The sequence below is a fragment of the Hippocampus bargibanti genome, linkage group LG03 (genome assembly GCF_051943395.1).
Source record: "Hippocampus bargibanti isolate YZ-2025 linkage group LG03, ASM5194339v1, whole genome shotgun sequence".
Classification (NCBI taxonomy): Eukaryota; Metazoa; Chordata; class Actinopteri; order Syngnathiformes; family Syngnathidae; genus Hippocampus; species Hippocampus bargibanti.
Window position 1 is genome coordinate 31042129 of NC_142736.1, and position 16447 is coordinate 31058575.

Below are 16447 nucleotides of genomic sequence, written 5' to 3' on the forward strand. Positions count from 1 at the left end.
GAGTGCTGTGTCGTTCGCGAACGAGCCCATTCTTCTAATAACAAAATGGCAGCTGAGTATTTTTGTCCTCTCTTACCCGCCCAACGACCATCACAAAGGTCAATAAAACTAAGATACAGTACATTTATTTCTTCAATTGTAATACAATATCACATTTATTATACATAAAATAAGTTATATTTTCTGTAGTTTTCAGGCTTAGAAAATTAGAAAGTAGAAAATTATGTTTTATGGGGACATGGGAACGGATTATTCTCATTTTAATGGTTTCCTATGGGAAATTCATTTGTGGGATACACACTCTGGGAACCAATTAAGTTCGTATACCAAGGTATCACTGTACAACATATTGAAGTGAGTTGAGAAGTATCAGTGAGATAAAAGTAATTGTTTGCCACCATCTTGTGGCACTGAACTGCAATTATAAACCTTTTGGAGCGGGTATCAATTTTTTGTTGATCGGGGCGCAACGGTGTAAAACATTAAAAGGCTGACAGGCATGCATTGTATCCCCCCCCCCCCCCATTTTCTCTGTTTTCTGGCTCATCGGTGCCCAGTTGAATGCTTTCTCGAGTAAAACCACGGTGAAACAACGTATGTTTCGTTTCAACGTGATCGTTGAAAGGGCATTGAAGAGGGTCTTAAAACTAAATCCTGTTGGTATTTTTCCCACACGGAACCTCTTAGTACCATGCGGGAGTTTGATCCAAATATTGATCCCAAACGGTATTGATATTTAAAGGACAACCGCCGCCACTTTTTTGTTTCCTAACTGACATTAGGAAAACGTTTTATAGCATCCAAAATACCCAAAACATGCAGTACGGTATTTTTAGTGAAATGCAAAACACCAATAAAAATGACTTAAAGTGTGTAAAAAGTACTTCAATTTGAAACCGGAAGTAGCCAGTTTCAGAAGGTCCCGCCCCCATGTTCGTGTTGTCACGGCAAGACATCTTGCCTTGCTCTAGAATCAAAACAATGGCTTCATATTCGGAGAATATGCTTTCTTGTTACTCATCCAGTTATGAATATGATTCAAACAGTTCTAAAAAGGAAAGCATACATGTTTGCAATCGATTAAAAAATTGATTCCGTGCCATTTTGAGGCAACATTGGGGGGAAATGTATCACCAAAAAAGAGGCAGAAAATGGCGACCAAGCTCCGTGTGAGGAATTAATCAGCCCGTTTCCACAGGCTGATAAATTCCTTACATGGAGCTTTGTCGCCCTCTTCTGCCTCTTTTTGGTGCAACACGACGTTTTAAGACCAAACAAGTACAGCAAAATGCATTGATGTGATGGAAGGACTGCTACAATGTGTCCTTTTTTCGGTCAGGGGCGTTCCTTCAGTGACGTAGGGTGAGGACTCGTCACCAACTCCAAAACAAGACTTCCGGAATATTAAGCGCGAGTCTTAAAACGTAAAATATAGCTTTATGCGGTGGAATCTTTGTAAAATACGCTCAATAGAAGTCATTTGAAGCCATTTTACAAATTATGGACACAATTTCCGGAGACATCGGTTGCCCTTTAATATTAATGGCAAAAAAAAAGTTTAGAATGATTAGAATGGACGATACTGGCTAAGGAATTTACTTGTTAGCATTCATATCAGGTATTGCAGTTTTGTCGACGCGTGGGCCTCAGGTGCTTATATACTCTTGAAACAATAATGGCAAAGTTAAGCACTTTGACATTCAGACGAAGGATTAAAGCAATCCTATCTCAGCAAACCTAAATTCCACCATCAACCAAGCTTTGCGGTTTACATAGTGTAAAGTCCTGGAAACAAACATATTATACCAGCAGTCAATGTAAAGTTTTTAGTTTAATTAAAATCCAAACTACAAAGGACGTCCGTAAAATAGGAACCTTTATTTAAAGTAGGGGATAATGTTGAAAATACATTAATTTCAATTAAATACAGAAAAAGTGGGGTATTTTCAAGATTATTTCAACACTTGGAGCGACAAGAAAACAGAACAATGACAACATGTAGCTAAGTACGGACACCACAGCTAACGTTAGCGTGACTTGGATTTGTTCTTTCACTTGTTTGTTAGCATTAGCATTTTGTATCGTACGATTCTGTGCCTTGGAGAAAAAGCATATTCATGGGGCTTTAAGAATGACTAAAGTATGACTTAAAAAGCAAAAGCAAAAGCTATTAGCTCAGCTGTGGTCAATCGAAAATGTATTTATTTATTTATTTTTATCTCGAACCACTGACGAACAAAGATTTGCATTTTAATCATGTGGCTTGCAGGATTACTTTTAGTATTTAAGTACTGAAGCCAATAATTATTTGTTTGTTGGGCTTCAAAACAAGTACCGGAATTTGCCCAAAATGGCTGATTCAAAACAAAATGGCCGACTTTGTGTTGTTAATTTGAGGAAAGACTTGAGTCTTTTAATGCATATTTATTTCTTCTGCTTCTAATTTATTTTATATCAATTGGTTTTATTTGTGGTATCTATTTTAAAGGAACTTTGGCCTTAGTTTATTTGTTTCTCCACAGTAAAATTAATTCATCAAAGTAGTTTTACTTTAGCATTGACGTCGACTCCATTGGGTTCCTTTGGATTTATTGGGATAGAACCAGAATACACAGCCAGCAAGTCTTAATAATGAACATTAAAATAATCTAATCGTCAAGTGGGGCAAAAAAAGGTCAGTTGATGCTGTGAAGACAAAACAGGATGAAGGCACAGTGCAATACTTTTAAACCTATTTCCAAGCTTGGGGTGAAAGGCGATTTTTTTTTTTTTTTTTATGGACCCGCTGTGATGCATTGAACTCTACACAAATAACACAAATAACATCAAATGTTTTCTTGCGAGCTTTGACATAACATCTGGAAAGGCTATAAACTTTCTCTTTTGAGAATATCCAGCCAACATCGAGGAATGTATAGTGATGACTTGACGGGATGCTGAATCTGGAAGTCAACTTAAGTAGAAGTTTGCGTTTAACTGTGTATGTGACGCCCACACGCCGGGATAGCTGGTGATCTTGAAGCAACATTTTTTGACGTGGCGTCAACGCTTAAAAAATTTTCGTGTTTATTATGTTTGTAAGTGCCTTGCACGCTGGGTCCGAGAGGACATTAATTTCATCTGTGTTGTATGTCATGCATCTTAGCATGTTTGACAATAAAGCTGAATTTGACTTTGACTTAAAGGACAACCGACAGCATTTTTTTTTGTTTCCTAACTGACATCAGAAAAAACGCTTGAAAGCATCTAAAATACCCACAACACGCAAGCTGATATTTTTAGTCAAATGCAAAACACCAATAAATAAACGACTTCACGTGTGCTAAAACTGTAAAAAATTGAGCTGCGAATTGGGGTTTTTCAGAAAGTCCCGCCCCCAGTTCGTGACGTCACACCAAGACGTCTTGCCTTGCTCGAGAATCAAAATAATGGCTTCAGATTCGGAGAATATGCTTTCTTGTTACACATTCAGTGATGAATATGATTCAAATAGTTCCGAAGAGGAAAGCATAAATGTTTGCAATCGATTAAAGGAGTCCTTAAAAGCAACCTCCACTTCTACACCTTCATAAAATCCGTGAGGGCATTGTAGTCCATCCAGTCCAGGTTGTGGACTAAACCACGAAACCTGTACGAAAGCTACTCCGACATTCAATTAACAATTAACGCAAGTAAACTGAAACATCACAACAGGTTGGTTGAGTTCTTCCAACTTTCCGACAGGTAACGCAAAAACTAGGTCCTACCTGAGACCTGGACTTCCCCAGCACGTGGAGGCACGCCAGTAGCAGCAAGCTCAGTATTGGCAGCATTCTCCCAAAAATATAACAAAATGCACTTTCTCAAGTCCCCAAAACACCACCGACCATCCCTCACGAGTTCCCACTTGTAAAAGAGAGCCGGGGAGGGAGGTGCAGACGAGGGGTGAGAGAGATGAGGGTTTGCGGGGGCTTTTTTAGAAGTGAGCGAACGGTTAAAGGAGAATTGGGAGCCCACTGAGGCGTTTCGAGAATTATTTGCATGGGAAAACCACAGCCTCGTAATCGTGAGGTATCGTGCGTGACTGGATTCTCTTTCTGAATCTGTTTTGAAGTGACTGAGTCATTCCTCACACATGGGATGGATAGATGGATAGATGGATGGATGGATGGATGGATGGATGGATGGATGGATGGATGGATGGGGGCGGTCTGGCTGGTTAGAATTAGACAGATCAATCTATCTCTCTTAGACGATCGATAGCAAGATTGCAAGATAGCTAGATAGTAAGACAGAAAGAGAGAAAGACAGAAAGAGCGAGAGAGAGAAAGACAGAAAGAGCGAAAGAGCGAAAGAGCGAAAGAAAGAAAGAAAGAAAGAAAGAAAGAAAGAAAGAAAGAAAGAAAGAAAGAGCGAAAGAAAGAGCAAAAGAACGAGCAAAAGAAAGAAAGAAAGAAAGAAAGAAAGAAAGAGAGAGAGAAAGACAGAAAGAGCGAGAGAGAGAAAGACAGAAAGAGCGAAAGAGCGAAAGAAAGAAAGAAAGAAAGACAGACAGAAAGAGCGAGAGAAAGAAAGAAAGAAAGAAAGAAAGAAAGAAAGAAAGAAAGAATGAAAGAAACAGAAAAAGAGAGAGAGAGCTAGCTAGATAGCTATATAGCAAGATAGCACAATAGCTAGATAGCTAGATACCTAGCTAGATAGATAGCCACCTAGAAAGACAGAGATATAGAAATAAAGAGAGAAGGAGAGAAAGAAAGAAAGAAAGAAAGAAAGAAAGAAAGAAAGAAAGAAAGAAAGAAAGAAAGAAAGAAAGAAAGAAAGAAAGACAGACAGAAAGAGCGAGAGAAAGAAAGAAAGAAAGAAAGAAAGAAAGAAAGAAAGAAAGAAAGAAAGAAAGAAAGAAAGAAAGAAAGAAAGAAAGAAAGAAAGAAAGAAAGAAAAACTGAAAAAGAGAGAGAGAGCTAGCTAGATAGCTATATAGCAAGATAGCACAATAGCTAGATACCTAGCTAGATAGATAGCCACCTAGAAAGACAGAGATATAGAAATAAAGAGAGAAGGAGAGAAAGAAAGAAAGAAAGAAAGAAAGAAAGAAAGAAAGAAAGAAAGAAAGAAAGAAAGAAAGAAAGAAAGACAGACAGAAAGAGCGAGAGAAAGAAAGAAAGAAAGAAAGAAAGAAAGAAAGAAAGAAAGAAAGAAAGAAAGAAAGAAAGAAAGAAAGAAAGAAAGAGAAAGAAAGAAAGAAAGAAAGAAAGAAAGAAAGAAAGAAAGAAAGAAAGAAAGAAAGAAAGAAAGAAACAGAAAAAGAGAGAGAGAGCTAGCTAGATAGCTATATAGCAAGATAGCACAATAGCTAGATAGCTAGATACCTAGATAGATAGATAGCCACCTAGAAAGACAGAGATATAGAAATAAAGAGAGAAAGAGAGAAATAAAGAGAGAAAGAAAGAAAGAAAGAAAGAAAGAAAGAAAGAAAGAAAGAAAGAGCGAGAGAAAGAAAGAAAGAAAGAAAGAAAGAAAGAAAGAAAGAAAGAAAGAAAGAAAGAAACAAAGAAAGAAACAAAGAAAAACTGAAAAAGAGAGAGAGAGCTAGCTAGATAGCTATATAGCAAGATAGCACAATAGCTAGATAGCTAGATACCTAGCTAGATAGATAGCCACCTAGAAAGACAGAGATATAGAAATAAAGAGAGAAAGAAAGAGAGAGAGGGAGAGAGAGAGCTAGCTAGATAGCAAGATAGATAGCTTGATAATATCTAGCTACATAGCTAGATAGATAGCTCGATTGATAGCTAGATAGCTAGACAGACAGACAGGCAAACAGGCAGACAGAGTAACAGACAAACTCGCAAGGCCGAGATGAGGACTCGTTTGTTTTTTCCCCCCTTTATCATTTTACAGAAAGGCATCACAGTCAGGTAGACTGCTCCATTGTTTTCTTGGTTGCGTCATTTGTCGCGAGGCAGACTGCGTCGGGCTCATGACATCAAACAAACATTATTTTAGCTAGTTGCTGTACCTTAATTCTGGATTTATGATACTTTCCATTCACTCCCTTTTGTCTAGCTACCCTAAGTGTCCCTTCAAAGAAAACAATTAAAGTTTAGTGTTGGATTTCAAATGAGCCAAACAGTTGCGAGTCACATTCCAACAGATGTTTTGAGGTTATCGTTAGTCAATGGGGGGATGTTTCCGAACAGCATGGCTCAAGCAGCTGAGAGAATTCAAAGGAATGATGAGGGGAAAATAAGAATCAGTGTGAAGATTGTGCAGGATGTTACGGCTTCGTGTTGTCATTTTGTTAGGGCCAAATTTGGCAAGTGTGTTCTCGCCACTTGGATTGAAACACTCTCAATTTGTTTTCGATCTCAGCTACTCTCCATCTATAACTATACTGCCCCCTTGTGGCCACAATCGTCACCTCATCGTAAGCACCTTGATTTTTAACGCCATGTCGAACCCGTTTCAGATCGTGACCAATAATAATAATAATAATAATAATAATAATAATAATAATAATTACAAGAACAAGAAGAACAATAATAATTATAATAAGAAGAAGAATGACAAAAATAAGAAGAATAAGAACAAGAATAATCATAATAACAACAATAATAAGAAGTAGAGGAAGAAGAGGAGGAAGAAGAGGAAGAATAAGAATAGTAATAATATTAATAATAGTAGTAATAGTCAGTAATAGTAACACTAATAACAATAATATTAATAGTAAGAATAATAATAGTAATAATAGTAAGAATAATAATAGTAATAATAGTAACAGTAATAATAACAATAATATTAATAGTAATAGTATTTGTTATCTATATGCTAGCTATTAGCTATTGAGCTGGCTATCTATTAGCTATCTGGCTTTGTAACTGGCTATCTATTAGCTATCTAACTGGCTATTAGCCAGCTAGCTAACTTTCAATCTGAGTTATTCCAGGTTGAGTGAACGCTGGCGCATGTGGCTGCCGCTGCTCACGCACAGATAAACTGATCCTGTGAATGTAAAGTGACCTTGAGAGTTTTGAAAGGCGCTTATAAATGAAATGTATTATTATTATTATTAGTAATAGTATTCGTAATAGTAAGAGTAATCGTATGAGTAATCGTATGACTAATCGTAATCGTAATTGTAATAATAGTAATAATAATAATCATAGTAATAGTCATAGTAATAGTAATAATAATAATAATAATACTAATAATAATAAATTCAGGTGATCTTACCATGCATTTTCCTGCTACACACACAGAAGAATTATCTGGTCCGCATGTCGTGCCATCAATCACCTTGTCAGATAGTCGAACGTAGAACCGAAAGCCAGCAGCTCGACAGTTGAGCTCACAATCCTGGTTCCCCGCAACTAAAAGAACATGGACAATTGACATTTGAAATCGAGTCTGGGCGGCAATTGAGCCTTAACAAAAATATTTATAATTTTACCATATAAAATTTCATATTTATGGAAGTCGTCTTTGGTTTTCTTCTTTTTTTGTGCTCACAAAACGTGAAAGGGAAAATAATGCACAGCTAGGACAGGGATTTGGGAAAATGTTCAAGTCGAATGCTGGAAAAATGTTGAATACTGTCAGGCCTACAAAACAAGTGTTATTTTGGCGCCATCTAGTGGAAATGTTGGTGTTTCAGCCTTTGCTGGCGTCAATGATTTACAAGCTATGGATGAATTTATTCTTTAAATGATGATGAAAAAGTGTAAGACGCTGCTGTAAATCCACAAAAAAATATACAGAAATCTATTCTGCACTGTACTGTGACGTGGATCCATGCTTGTGAACATACTACTAAGTATTTTGTCGACATCTAATACTTCTTTCTGCAATCACAAACCACTTTACAGGGTCAAGTACCGTATTTGCACATGTTCACGTATTGCTTGGCCCCAATTTGTTGCAAAATAGTGGACGTTTCACAACTATTACGATACGTGATTATCACATTAGCACATTCCTGTGTTGTTTAAGTTTGGTTGTTTTTTTTTCACATTGTGATACAGTGGGGCCTCGGTTTACGAACACCTTGCTTTATGAATTTTTCGGTTTACGAACATTAAATTTATGAAAATTAAACCTTGGAATACGCACTACTTTTCGGGATACACATGGAGCGCCGCCCCACCATGGCCTGCGGAGTAATCTTCTGCGGAAGAACACCAAAGCACACGACCGAACAGCGCCACAGCCGGCCCACCTTTCCACACCCCCTTTCACTGAGTGCACACGTCGATCGTCTTCACAGATTTTTTACAGATATTTTTGCTGTTATGGGACCGAAAAAGACCCCAGCACAGGCTCATGTTCAGCCGAAGAAGACACAAAACGAAATTACAGTCGAGGAGAAGAAGGAGATCATTGAGAAACACGAACGAGGTGTGCGTTTGTCTGATTTAACAGCCCAGTACCAATATGCTAAGTTGCTAAAGGTGTTTCAGTGCTGTCAAAGCAACGGTCTGGGGCAATAGAAGAGGTTGAAAAACTTCTGTTAATTTGGATTAACGAAAAGCAGCTAGCCGGCGAGAGCGTGAATAAAGCAATTATATCCAAGAAAGCACGGCTAAATTACTCTGATATCGTCATGCGGCAACCTGGAAGTTCGCCGTTTATTGATACAAGGGATCATTCCTCGAAATGGTGAAAGAAGAAGGCTACGTTCCTCAGCAAGTATTTAATGCAGATGAGACCGGTCTTTTTTGGAAAAAGATGCCTATGCGGACTTTCATAACACAGGAAGAGAAGTCTGAACCCCATTCCATCAAGCCATCAACGACCATCACAAAGGTAAATAAAACAACTTTATTATACAGTTCAGTGTATTTCTTTCATTACAATACAATAGCACATTTATTATACATAGAATAAGGTATATTGTATGTAGTTTTAAGGCTTATTTAGTTGAAAATTATATTTTATGGAGACCTGGAAACGGATTATTCTCATTTTAATGGTTTCCTATAGGAAATTATTTTTTGGGATACACACTTTTCGTCTTACACACTCGGTCTGGGAACCAATTAAGTGCGTAAGCCAAGGTCCGACTGTACCTTCATTGAAAGGCTCCCAACCATACAGTCTCCCCATGAAAGGCTTCTTGTCATGCATGGCACACTGAGCAGCTCTGATGGGTTTGCTGGAGGCGGGACAAGCCTAAAAACAGATGATCATTTATAATAAAATTAAAAATACTATGACCTTCACCACTACTAATAACAACAACAATAGTAATAATAATACTAATACTACTACTACTAATAATAATAATAATACTGTACTGCAGTTTAACGGGATAGCACAAGGGCACACTTATCTGCATGGACATACCCTAAAAAAAGCACATTTGAGCAACATACCCACTTGGGTGATAATTTGTGATCCATAAAGTATTTTAACAAACAAATTCCAAAGATGGAATTGTTTTAAATTGTGTAAAAAACAGATATGGTATTTGGCCTTTAACAACATGACTGTAAAGTCAATGTTGTGTTATGATATGTAGGATATAAAAGTTGGAGCCTTTTTCATTATTTATGATTGGAAATTACATTTTTTTGTCAATGAAATCTGTGAGTGGCTTAATAAAAATAATAATAATAATAATAAAAGACATGGTGAAAATGGATTGTAAAACTCAACATGTGGATGGGATCAAGCTAACATTTCTTCTTCACTCAATCATGACTTTAAATACACACACAGAGTTAAAAGGACCTGTTGTTTACTTCCAAAGAGGGTACGCCGAGGTTATGTATACAACACAGGGGAAAAAAAACGTAATTTTTAATCAAGCGGGAAGAAAGAAAGGCAAACGTTACTCGTCGATCAGTTTGCTGTTAGAAAGAAAAGCCGCCGCCGATGCCTCGATTTAAACAATCGTCAGCTCTGATTTACTTTAGGCTCGTGAAGTTATGCAGAACCGAGGGGGTGTGTTACATTTCAAAGTGAAGAGCTGGTGTTCACTGAGTCATTTTCGATGCGAAGCTCCTGGCTCAAATTGCAGAAAGGCAACACTAGCTGGTCACATTAGGTACTGTACATCAGAACCATAAAATGGCTGTCAATACAAGACTTAAAAAAGAGCTAAATGCCAGACTTTGAAGACCTAACTTGGTTATTATACCTTAAATTTTAAAAGCCAAATACAGTGATACCTTGGCTTACGAACTTAATTGGTTCCCAGAGTGTGTCAGGTGAAAAGTGTGTATCCCAAAAATTAATTTCCCATAGGAAACCATTAAAATGAGAATAATCCGCTCCTAGGTCCCCATAAAACATAATTTTCTATTTTCAAATTTTATAAGCCTTAAAACTACACAAAATATACCTTGTTTTATGTATAATAAATGTGCTATGGTATTATAATGAAAGAAATAAACTGTACAGTATAATAAAGTCGTTTTATTTGCATTTGTGATGGTCGTTGATGGCTTCATGGAATGGAGTAGCCGGTTTCATCAGCGTTGAACACTTGATGAGGAACATAGCCTTCTTCTTTCACCATCTTGAGGAATGATCCCTTGGGGGTGCTTTCTCTGTGATAATTTTACCTAGTTCCTCATCAATTGTGTTCTGTTTAGCTGGGTTGAGAAGCTTTTTGCATCAAGTGTACAGATGGGTTGTGCTGGTTATTTGTGGAGCCTGATTAATGGGATATTTTAACCTTGCAGTCTACACTCTGCCTTTGAACTATCAAAGTTGAAACTATCTCACTGTCGTCTGCCTGTCTCTTTAATGTTTAACCCCCCCCCCTCACTGCTGCGTTCTTGACCAATCACGTGGCTTTAACCGAAGACTGGGAGCGGGGCATAGAGGACAAAAAGAGTCGGCTGCCGTTTTGTTGTTCGAAGAACTCATTGAGGCAGCTCGGTGTACGAAAAAAGTTCATATGCCAAGGTAAAGTTCGTATGTCAAGGTAAAATTTTCATAAATGTAACGTTCGTAAACCGAAAAGTTCGTAAGGCAAAAGGTCGTAAACCGAGGTATCACTGTACAATAAAATAAGATAAATAAACTACAATAGACTACATTAAAATAAAATTAAATTAAATTAAATTAAATTGAGTTAAATAAAATTAAATAAAGATAATTAAAATTTAAAAAGTAAAATAATAAAATAAAATAAAATAAAATAAAATAAAATCAAATAAAATAAAATAGGGACAAGACGCGACATAAATGATCAATTAATACAACAGATTGTGTTAAAAATGTATTCTGTTGACGATTGGTACCTCATGGTCGCAGATTTGGTGGCGATTGCCCTCTCCCGCACAAGACGAAGCCGGAAGAGGTTGATATGGTCGCTCCAGTTGTCGCTGTGTCTGCTGGGATCGGGAACCCTGCCCACTGGAAGGAAACCCCATCTGGTCCGGCTGGTAAAGCGGCGCCCAGTGGCTCTCAGTGTGAAGTCCGTGTTGGGATATGAAACCATCATAAAGGGGGAGAACGGAACGTCTTTGTCTTCCGGAAGCGTGCGATGGAGCTCTTCCATAGCCGTATCTGCCCGGATCGATGGCACTGATCTGCCTGAAGTCATAAAGGTACTGGTCAGAGGGACTTTTTCTGCTGGCCGAAAAGCTATCCGTCAAAAGAACTGACCACTATTTACGAGCTAAATTCCAATATCTCAGTTCCTAAAGGTAGGTTTGCGGTAATATACAATACAGACACTCCCCTACTTACAAACATTCGAGTTACGAATAATGTTAGATAAGAACATTTTTTGTAATAACATCTTTATCGAGCATATATTTTATTAAATACAAACCAATACAGGTTTTTTATAGTAGCCTTAAAGGACAACCGATGTCTCCGGACAAGTTGTGTCTATAATTTGTAAAATGGCTTCAAATGACTTCTACTGAGCGTATTTTACAAAGATTCCACCGCATATAGCTATATTTTACCTTTTAAGAGTTGCGCTGAATATTCAGGAAGTCTTGTTTTTGAGTTGGTCGCGAGAACGTACGTGACGTCACTGAAGGAACGCCCTTGACCGAAAAAAAGACACATTGTAGCAGTCCTTCCATCACGTCAATGTATTTTGCTGTACTTGTTTGGTCTGAAAACCTCGTGTTGCACCTGAAGCCATTGTTTTGATTCACAAGCAATGCAAAACGTCTTGGCGTGACGTCACGAACTGGGGGCGGGACTTTCTGAAAATGCCCAATTCGCAGCTCTTTTTTGCAGATTTTGGACACTTTAAGTCATTTTTATTGATGTTTTGCATTTGAATAAAAATATACTCCGTGTTTTGGGTATTTTAGATGCTATAAAAAGTTTTTCTGATGTCAGTTAAGAAACAAAAAAAGTGACGTTGGTTGTCCTTTAAACATACTTATATAATCCTTAAACATATTTAAATAAGCCTTAAACCAGTGTTTGAAATAACGTCTGCCCGGAGGCCCGGGGAGTACAATTTTTACATCGGGCGTACAACTTTTAAAACGTTTCAAAACAAAACCCAGGTTTTTTTTTTCTTCAAAAAAAAAAAAAAAGATTGTTTTTCAAATCAAACGTTTGTTTTATTCAATAAAGCAAAAGCTACAAGCAAACCGCTACAATCCACATGGACTACTCTTTCTAAGCGCCTTTCAAAACTTTCAAGTACATCTTACAGTCACGGTATAGTCAGAAGCACTAAACAGGCTTCTGATTGGCTGCCGTGCCGAGTATGCAAATCTCCAAACAAACGTTTGTTTGGTGAACGTTTATTTGGCAATTTGCATTTTCGTTGATGTGCACAAGACAAGTACCTGCGTACACCAAATGGTCTCCTCTTCCCTTCATGACGGTCGCCATCCTGATAGATGGAAACTGAAGGCCTCAAGGCTGAGATGACGTGGCCTGGTGGCAGGGGAAGGTAGACCCTCAGACATGGTCTACTCTGCACCTGAACGCCACCTCCACATGTCAGGGAACAGGCTGACCAGGGCCCCCATGAACCCCAGGATCCTTGGATTCCTCCACGGCCCGTTTCAGAGATGACTAGGGGCCCTGCCCTATGAGGGACCTGATCAAGAACAACAATGAGATTTTGTCAGATGGACCTTTTTTCCAAAATGCTGAAAAAATGAATGTTGAAGATGAAAGTCAAACTTTGACTGCTAAATTTAAATGACAACCAACACCCCCGGACAAGTTATGTCCATCATTTGTAAAATCACTTGAAATGACTTCTACTGAGCGTATTTTACAAAGAGTCCACCGCATATAGCTATATTTTACGTTTTAAGACTTGCGCTGAATATTCAGGAAGTCTTGTTTTTGAGTTGGTGACGAGTCCTCACCCTACGTCACTGAAGGAATGCCCCTGACCGAAAAAAGGACAATGCATTTTGGGTACTTTGTTTGGTCTGAAAATTTGGTGTTGATATGTATTGATGGCGAAATTAGAAGGAAAACACATAAATAATGCGATGGTGAATCGTTGTGTGTTGCACCAGGACTACTATTTGATACTAGTTGACACAAATTCCCAGCAGACAAATCAGCCCATTTCCAACGGAGCTTGGGCGCCATCTTGTGCATTTTCTGGGCGCTACTTTGGAGTCCAGACGCCTCAAAATGATACGGAACGATTTCTTTAGTCGATTGCAAACATTTATGCTTTCCTCTTCAGAACTATTTGAATCATATTCATAACCGGATGAGTAACAACAAAGGATCTTCTCCGAATCTGAAGCCATTGTTTTGATTCTAGATCAAGGCAAGATGTCCTGGCGTGACGTCACAAACAAGGGGGGCGGGACCTTCTGAAACTCGGCATCTCCAAGGTCATTTTGAAGTAGTTTTGGGACACTTTAAGTCATTTTTATTGGTGTTTTGCATTTGACTAAAAATATCCGCCTGCGTGTTTTGGGTATTTTAGATGCTATAAAACGTTTTTCTGATGTCAGTTAGGAAACAAAAAAATGGTGTCGGTTGTCCTTTAAGTCTCTTTACCAACAGCCCTGCTCAGTTTTGGCTCTGTCTCCCTTTAAAAAATCTAAGACAAAGTTAGCGTAATTTGATACATCATCTGTAAAAATGACGGAAATCTTAGTGAAGAAATGCCAACTTTTTATACAGTTGTGTGATGGCTAAAATATTTAAAAATGTAAACCCAGTGACCAGGTGCTCAAGTTCTTAGAGAACCTTCAGTGAGCCCTTATGCCACTCGCGTGGCAGTTTTTTGACACAAAAGCCTCAGCACCTACATTTTTTGGGAGTGTTCCTATTAGCTTTCCACACGTCTTGTAAAGCAGGAAAACAGGAGAGTCCGATCACTCTAAGGCAATTGACGAACAAAGAGGTGATTATCATGATGCGTGCAGCACCGAGATGTGTTTATGTGTGGATGGCACGTGTTTGGACTTGGGTGTAACCTTGGTCCACCTTACCTTTCTGTCATGTGCGGCGTGTTGACACCCCACAGCTTCCAAGAAAAGTAAAAACAGTCCAACATCCCTACAGAGAGAGTCAGGTGAAGCGATTAGTTCCAGACTAACAATACAAAGCAACAATGGTACACCCTGAAGGAAATATTACCAGACAATCCACGTGTAGACTCCTTGCATTCTTGCAGAATGATGATCACACATGAATCGGAAATGTCTAATTAGACGTGCTCAAACATTGAACTTTGTTTCATTCTGAATGTAATCGCATCCAAGTGAACATGTAACAAGATCCGACAAGAGCACAACAAATTACAAACTGATTTGAAGTGCAGCATCCAACATATTCACTGCGTACAATTTGAATTGAATGTGGATCATCTGGTTTACAGTTTGCAGTAAAAATTAACAGGATCACAGTAGGAACGTGTACGGAATTTAATGTAGATTTTCGATGTGAATGGCAACCGACTGCCTCAGTCGTAACTCTCACAAGGTTGTCGTTTAAGTTACCACCTTTAGTCTACTTATAATTGAATGATAATTAAAAAAAAACATAACAATCCAAAATGAAGCAAGTAACATTTTATATTTGGCAACTTTCCAACATGGATGAACCATGCTATTATAGCAGCCTAAGCTAACGTCTGTACACATTCAATTTATTCATTATTTATATTGATTAATATTTTTAAACCGTAATAAATACTACATAAAACGACTGTCTTTGAAAAGGGAAATATTCCGGGTGACTCATAATAAAGCCAAATAATTGTGATTTGATTAATTCGGTTGTCTTAATGTCTTTATGGCGCTTTTTAAATACGGTTGGAAAAACACCATGTCACTGAACTACTCATTTCTCCACATTTTGTGATGAATACGCGATATGGAAAGATCATAATATTGTACATCCAGTGCGTTCAATAATAACCATAACAAAAGATAACAGTTGAAGACTTACCTTGAGTGTTCCTGATAGATCTGAACTCCGTTGGACTTCTAAAGTGTTCCAATCCGCAGTCTCCATGAACGCCACTTTGGCTCAGCCTGCAAAACTCACGAATCGTGTGAAATAAACATTCTGGATTTCAGACTCAGAGTCACATTAAAAATGTGCAGAGGCGTTCTGTGGAATTACTATAAGTCATCCCGCTGCGCTCCGGTGCTTGAGATTTTTACGCACAGAAGAAACTGACTTGTTGTGAACCACACGCAGTTAGGAAAAGTGACTATTGTCTCCCCCTGCTGGAATAAAAACGTCAGCACACTTTGAATTGTCTTGTGGATGCTGGACTGGAGTGCTCGGTTTACGAACCCCTTGGTTTATGACGTTTTCGGTTTACGAACCTTCCCTTTACGAATGTTTTACCTTGGCTTACGAACTTTTCCTTGGCATACTGACCTTTTTTCGTACACAGAGCTGCCTCAATGAGTGATGTGTCGTTCGTGAACGAGGCCGTTCTTCTAACAACAAAATGGCAGCCGACTGTTTTGTCCTAAATTCTCCGCCCCCAGTCTTCGGTTAAAGCCACGTGATTGGTCAAGAAAGCAGCAGTGAGTGGGGGGGTTGTTAAACATTAAAGAGACAGGCAGACGACAGTGAGAGTTTCAACTTTGATAGTTCAAAAGCAGAGTGTAGACTGCAAGGTTAAAATATCCCACCAATCTTTGCTGCTGTGAAATGTAAATTTCTCCACTGCAAGACTAATAAAGGCAAATCCAATCCAATCGGGCTACACAAAGAACCCGTACAAGCCATCTGAACACTTGATGCAGGTACGTCTTACAGTACTGTATATGTGAAGTCATATTAAACCAGAACAGTCTTGCAACTACTGTGTCCCACTTTTGTAGAAGTAGTGGTGCGTAACCTCAGCCTCTAGTGTAGCGCCTTATAATGTGGTGTGCCTTATATTTGGAAAACTTTGATATATTTATATATTATACAGTATATGGAAAACGTTTTTCATTCATTGAAGCTGCGCCTTATAGTCTGGTGCGACTTATATATGGGGAAAAAATGAAAATACGCCATTCTTTGGGGGTGTGTCTTATACTCCAGTGCACCT

General features: G+C 38.3%; 1 protein-coding gene across 3 annotated transcripts in view; it reads right to left on the reverse strand.

Annotated features, from left to right (window-relative positions):
- The window catches only part of thsd4 (thrombospondin type 1 domain containing 4), a 32655-nt gene extending 17107 nt beyond the window's left edge, over positions 1 to 15548 (reverse strand). For 2 of the 3 annotated variants that reach the window (XM_088993048.1, XM_088993051.1), the window contains exons 1-7: positions 15340 to 15548; positions 14527 to 14630; positions 14379 to 14445; positions 12753 to 13009; positions 11229 to 11523; positions 9045 to 9147; positions 7213 to 7349 (exon numbers count right to left, since the gene is read on the reverse strand). In XM_088993048.1, coding sequence (XP_088849174.1) covers positions 7213 to 7349; positions 9045 to 9147; positions 11229 to 11523; positions 12753 to 13009; positions 14379 to 14445; positions 14527 to 14579 — 912 coding nt within the window. In that variant the 5' untranslated portion in view covers positions 14580 to 14630; positions 15340 to 15548. The remainder of the gene's footprint in view (positions 1 to 7212; positions 7350 to 9044; positions 9148 to 11228; positions 11524 to 12752; positions 13010 to 14378; positions 14446 to 14526; positions 14631 to 15339) is intronic. The other variant, XM_088993049.1, reaches the window with a different exon arrangement.
- Between the last annotated feature and the right edge of the window lie 899 nt (positions 15549 to 16447).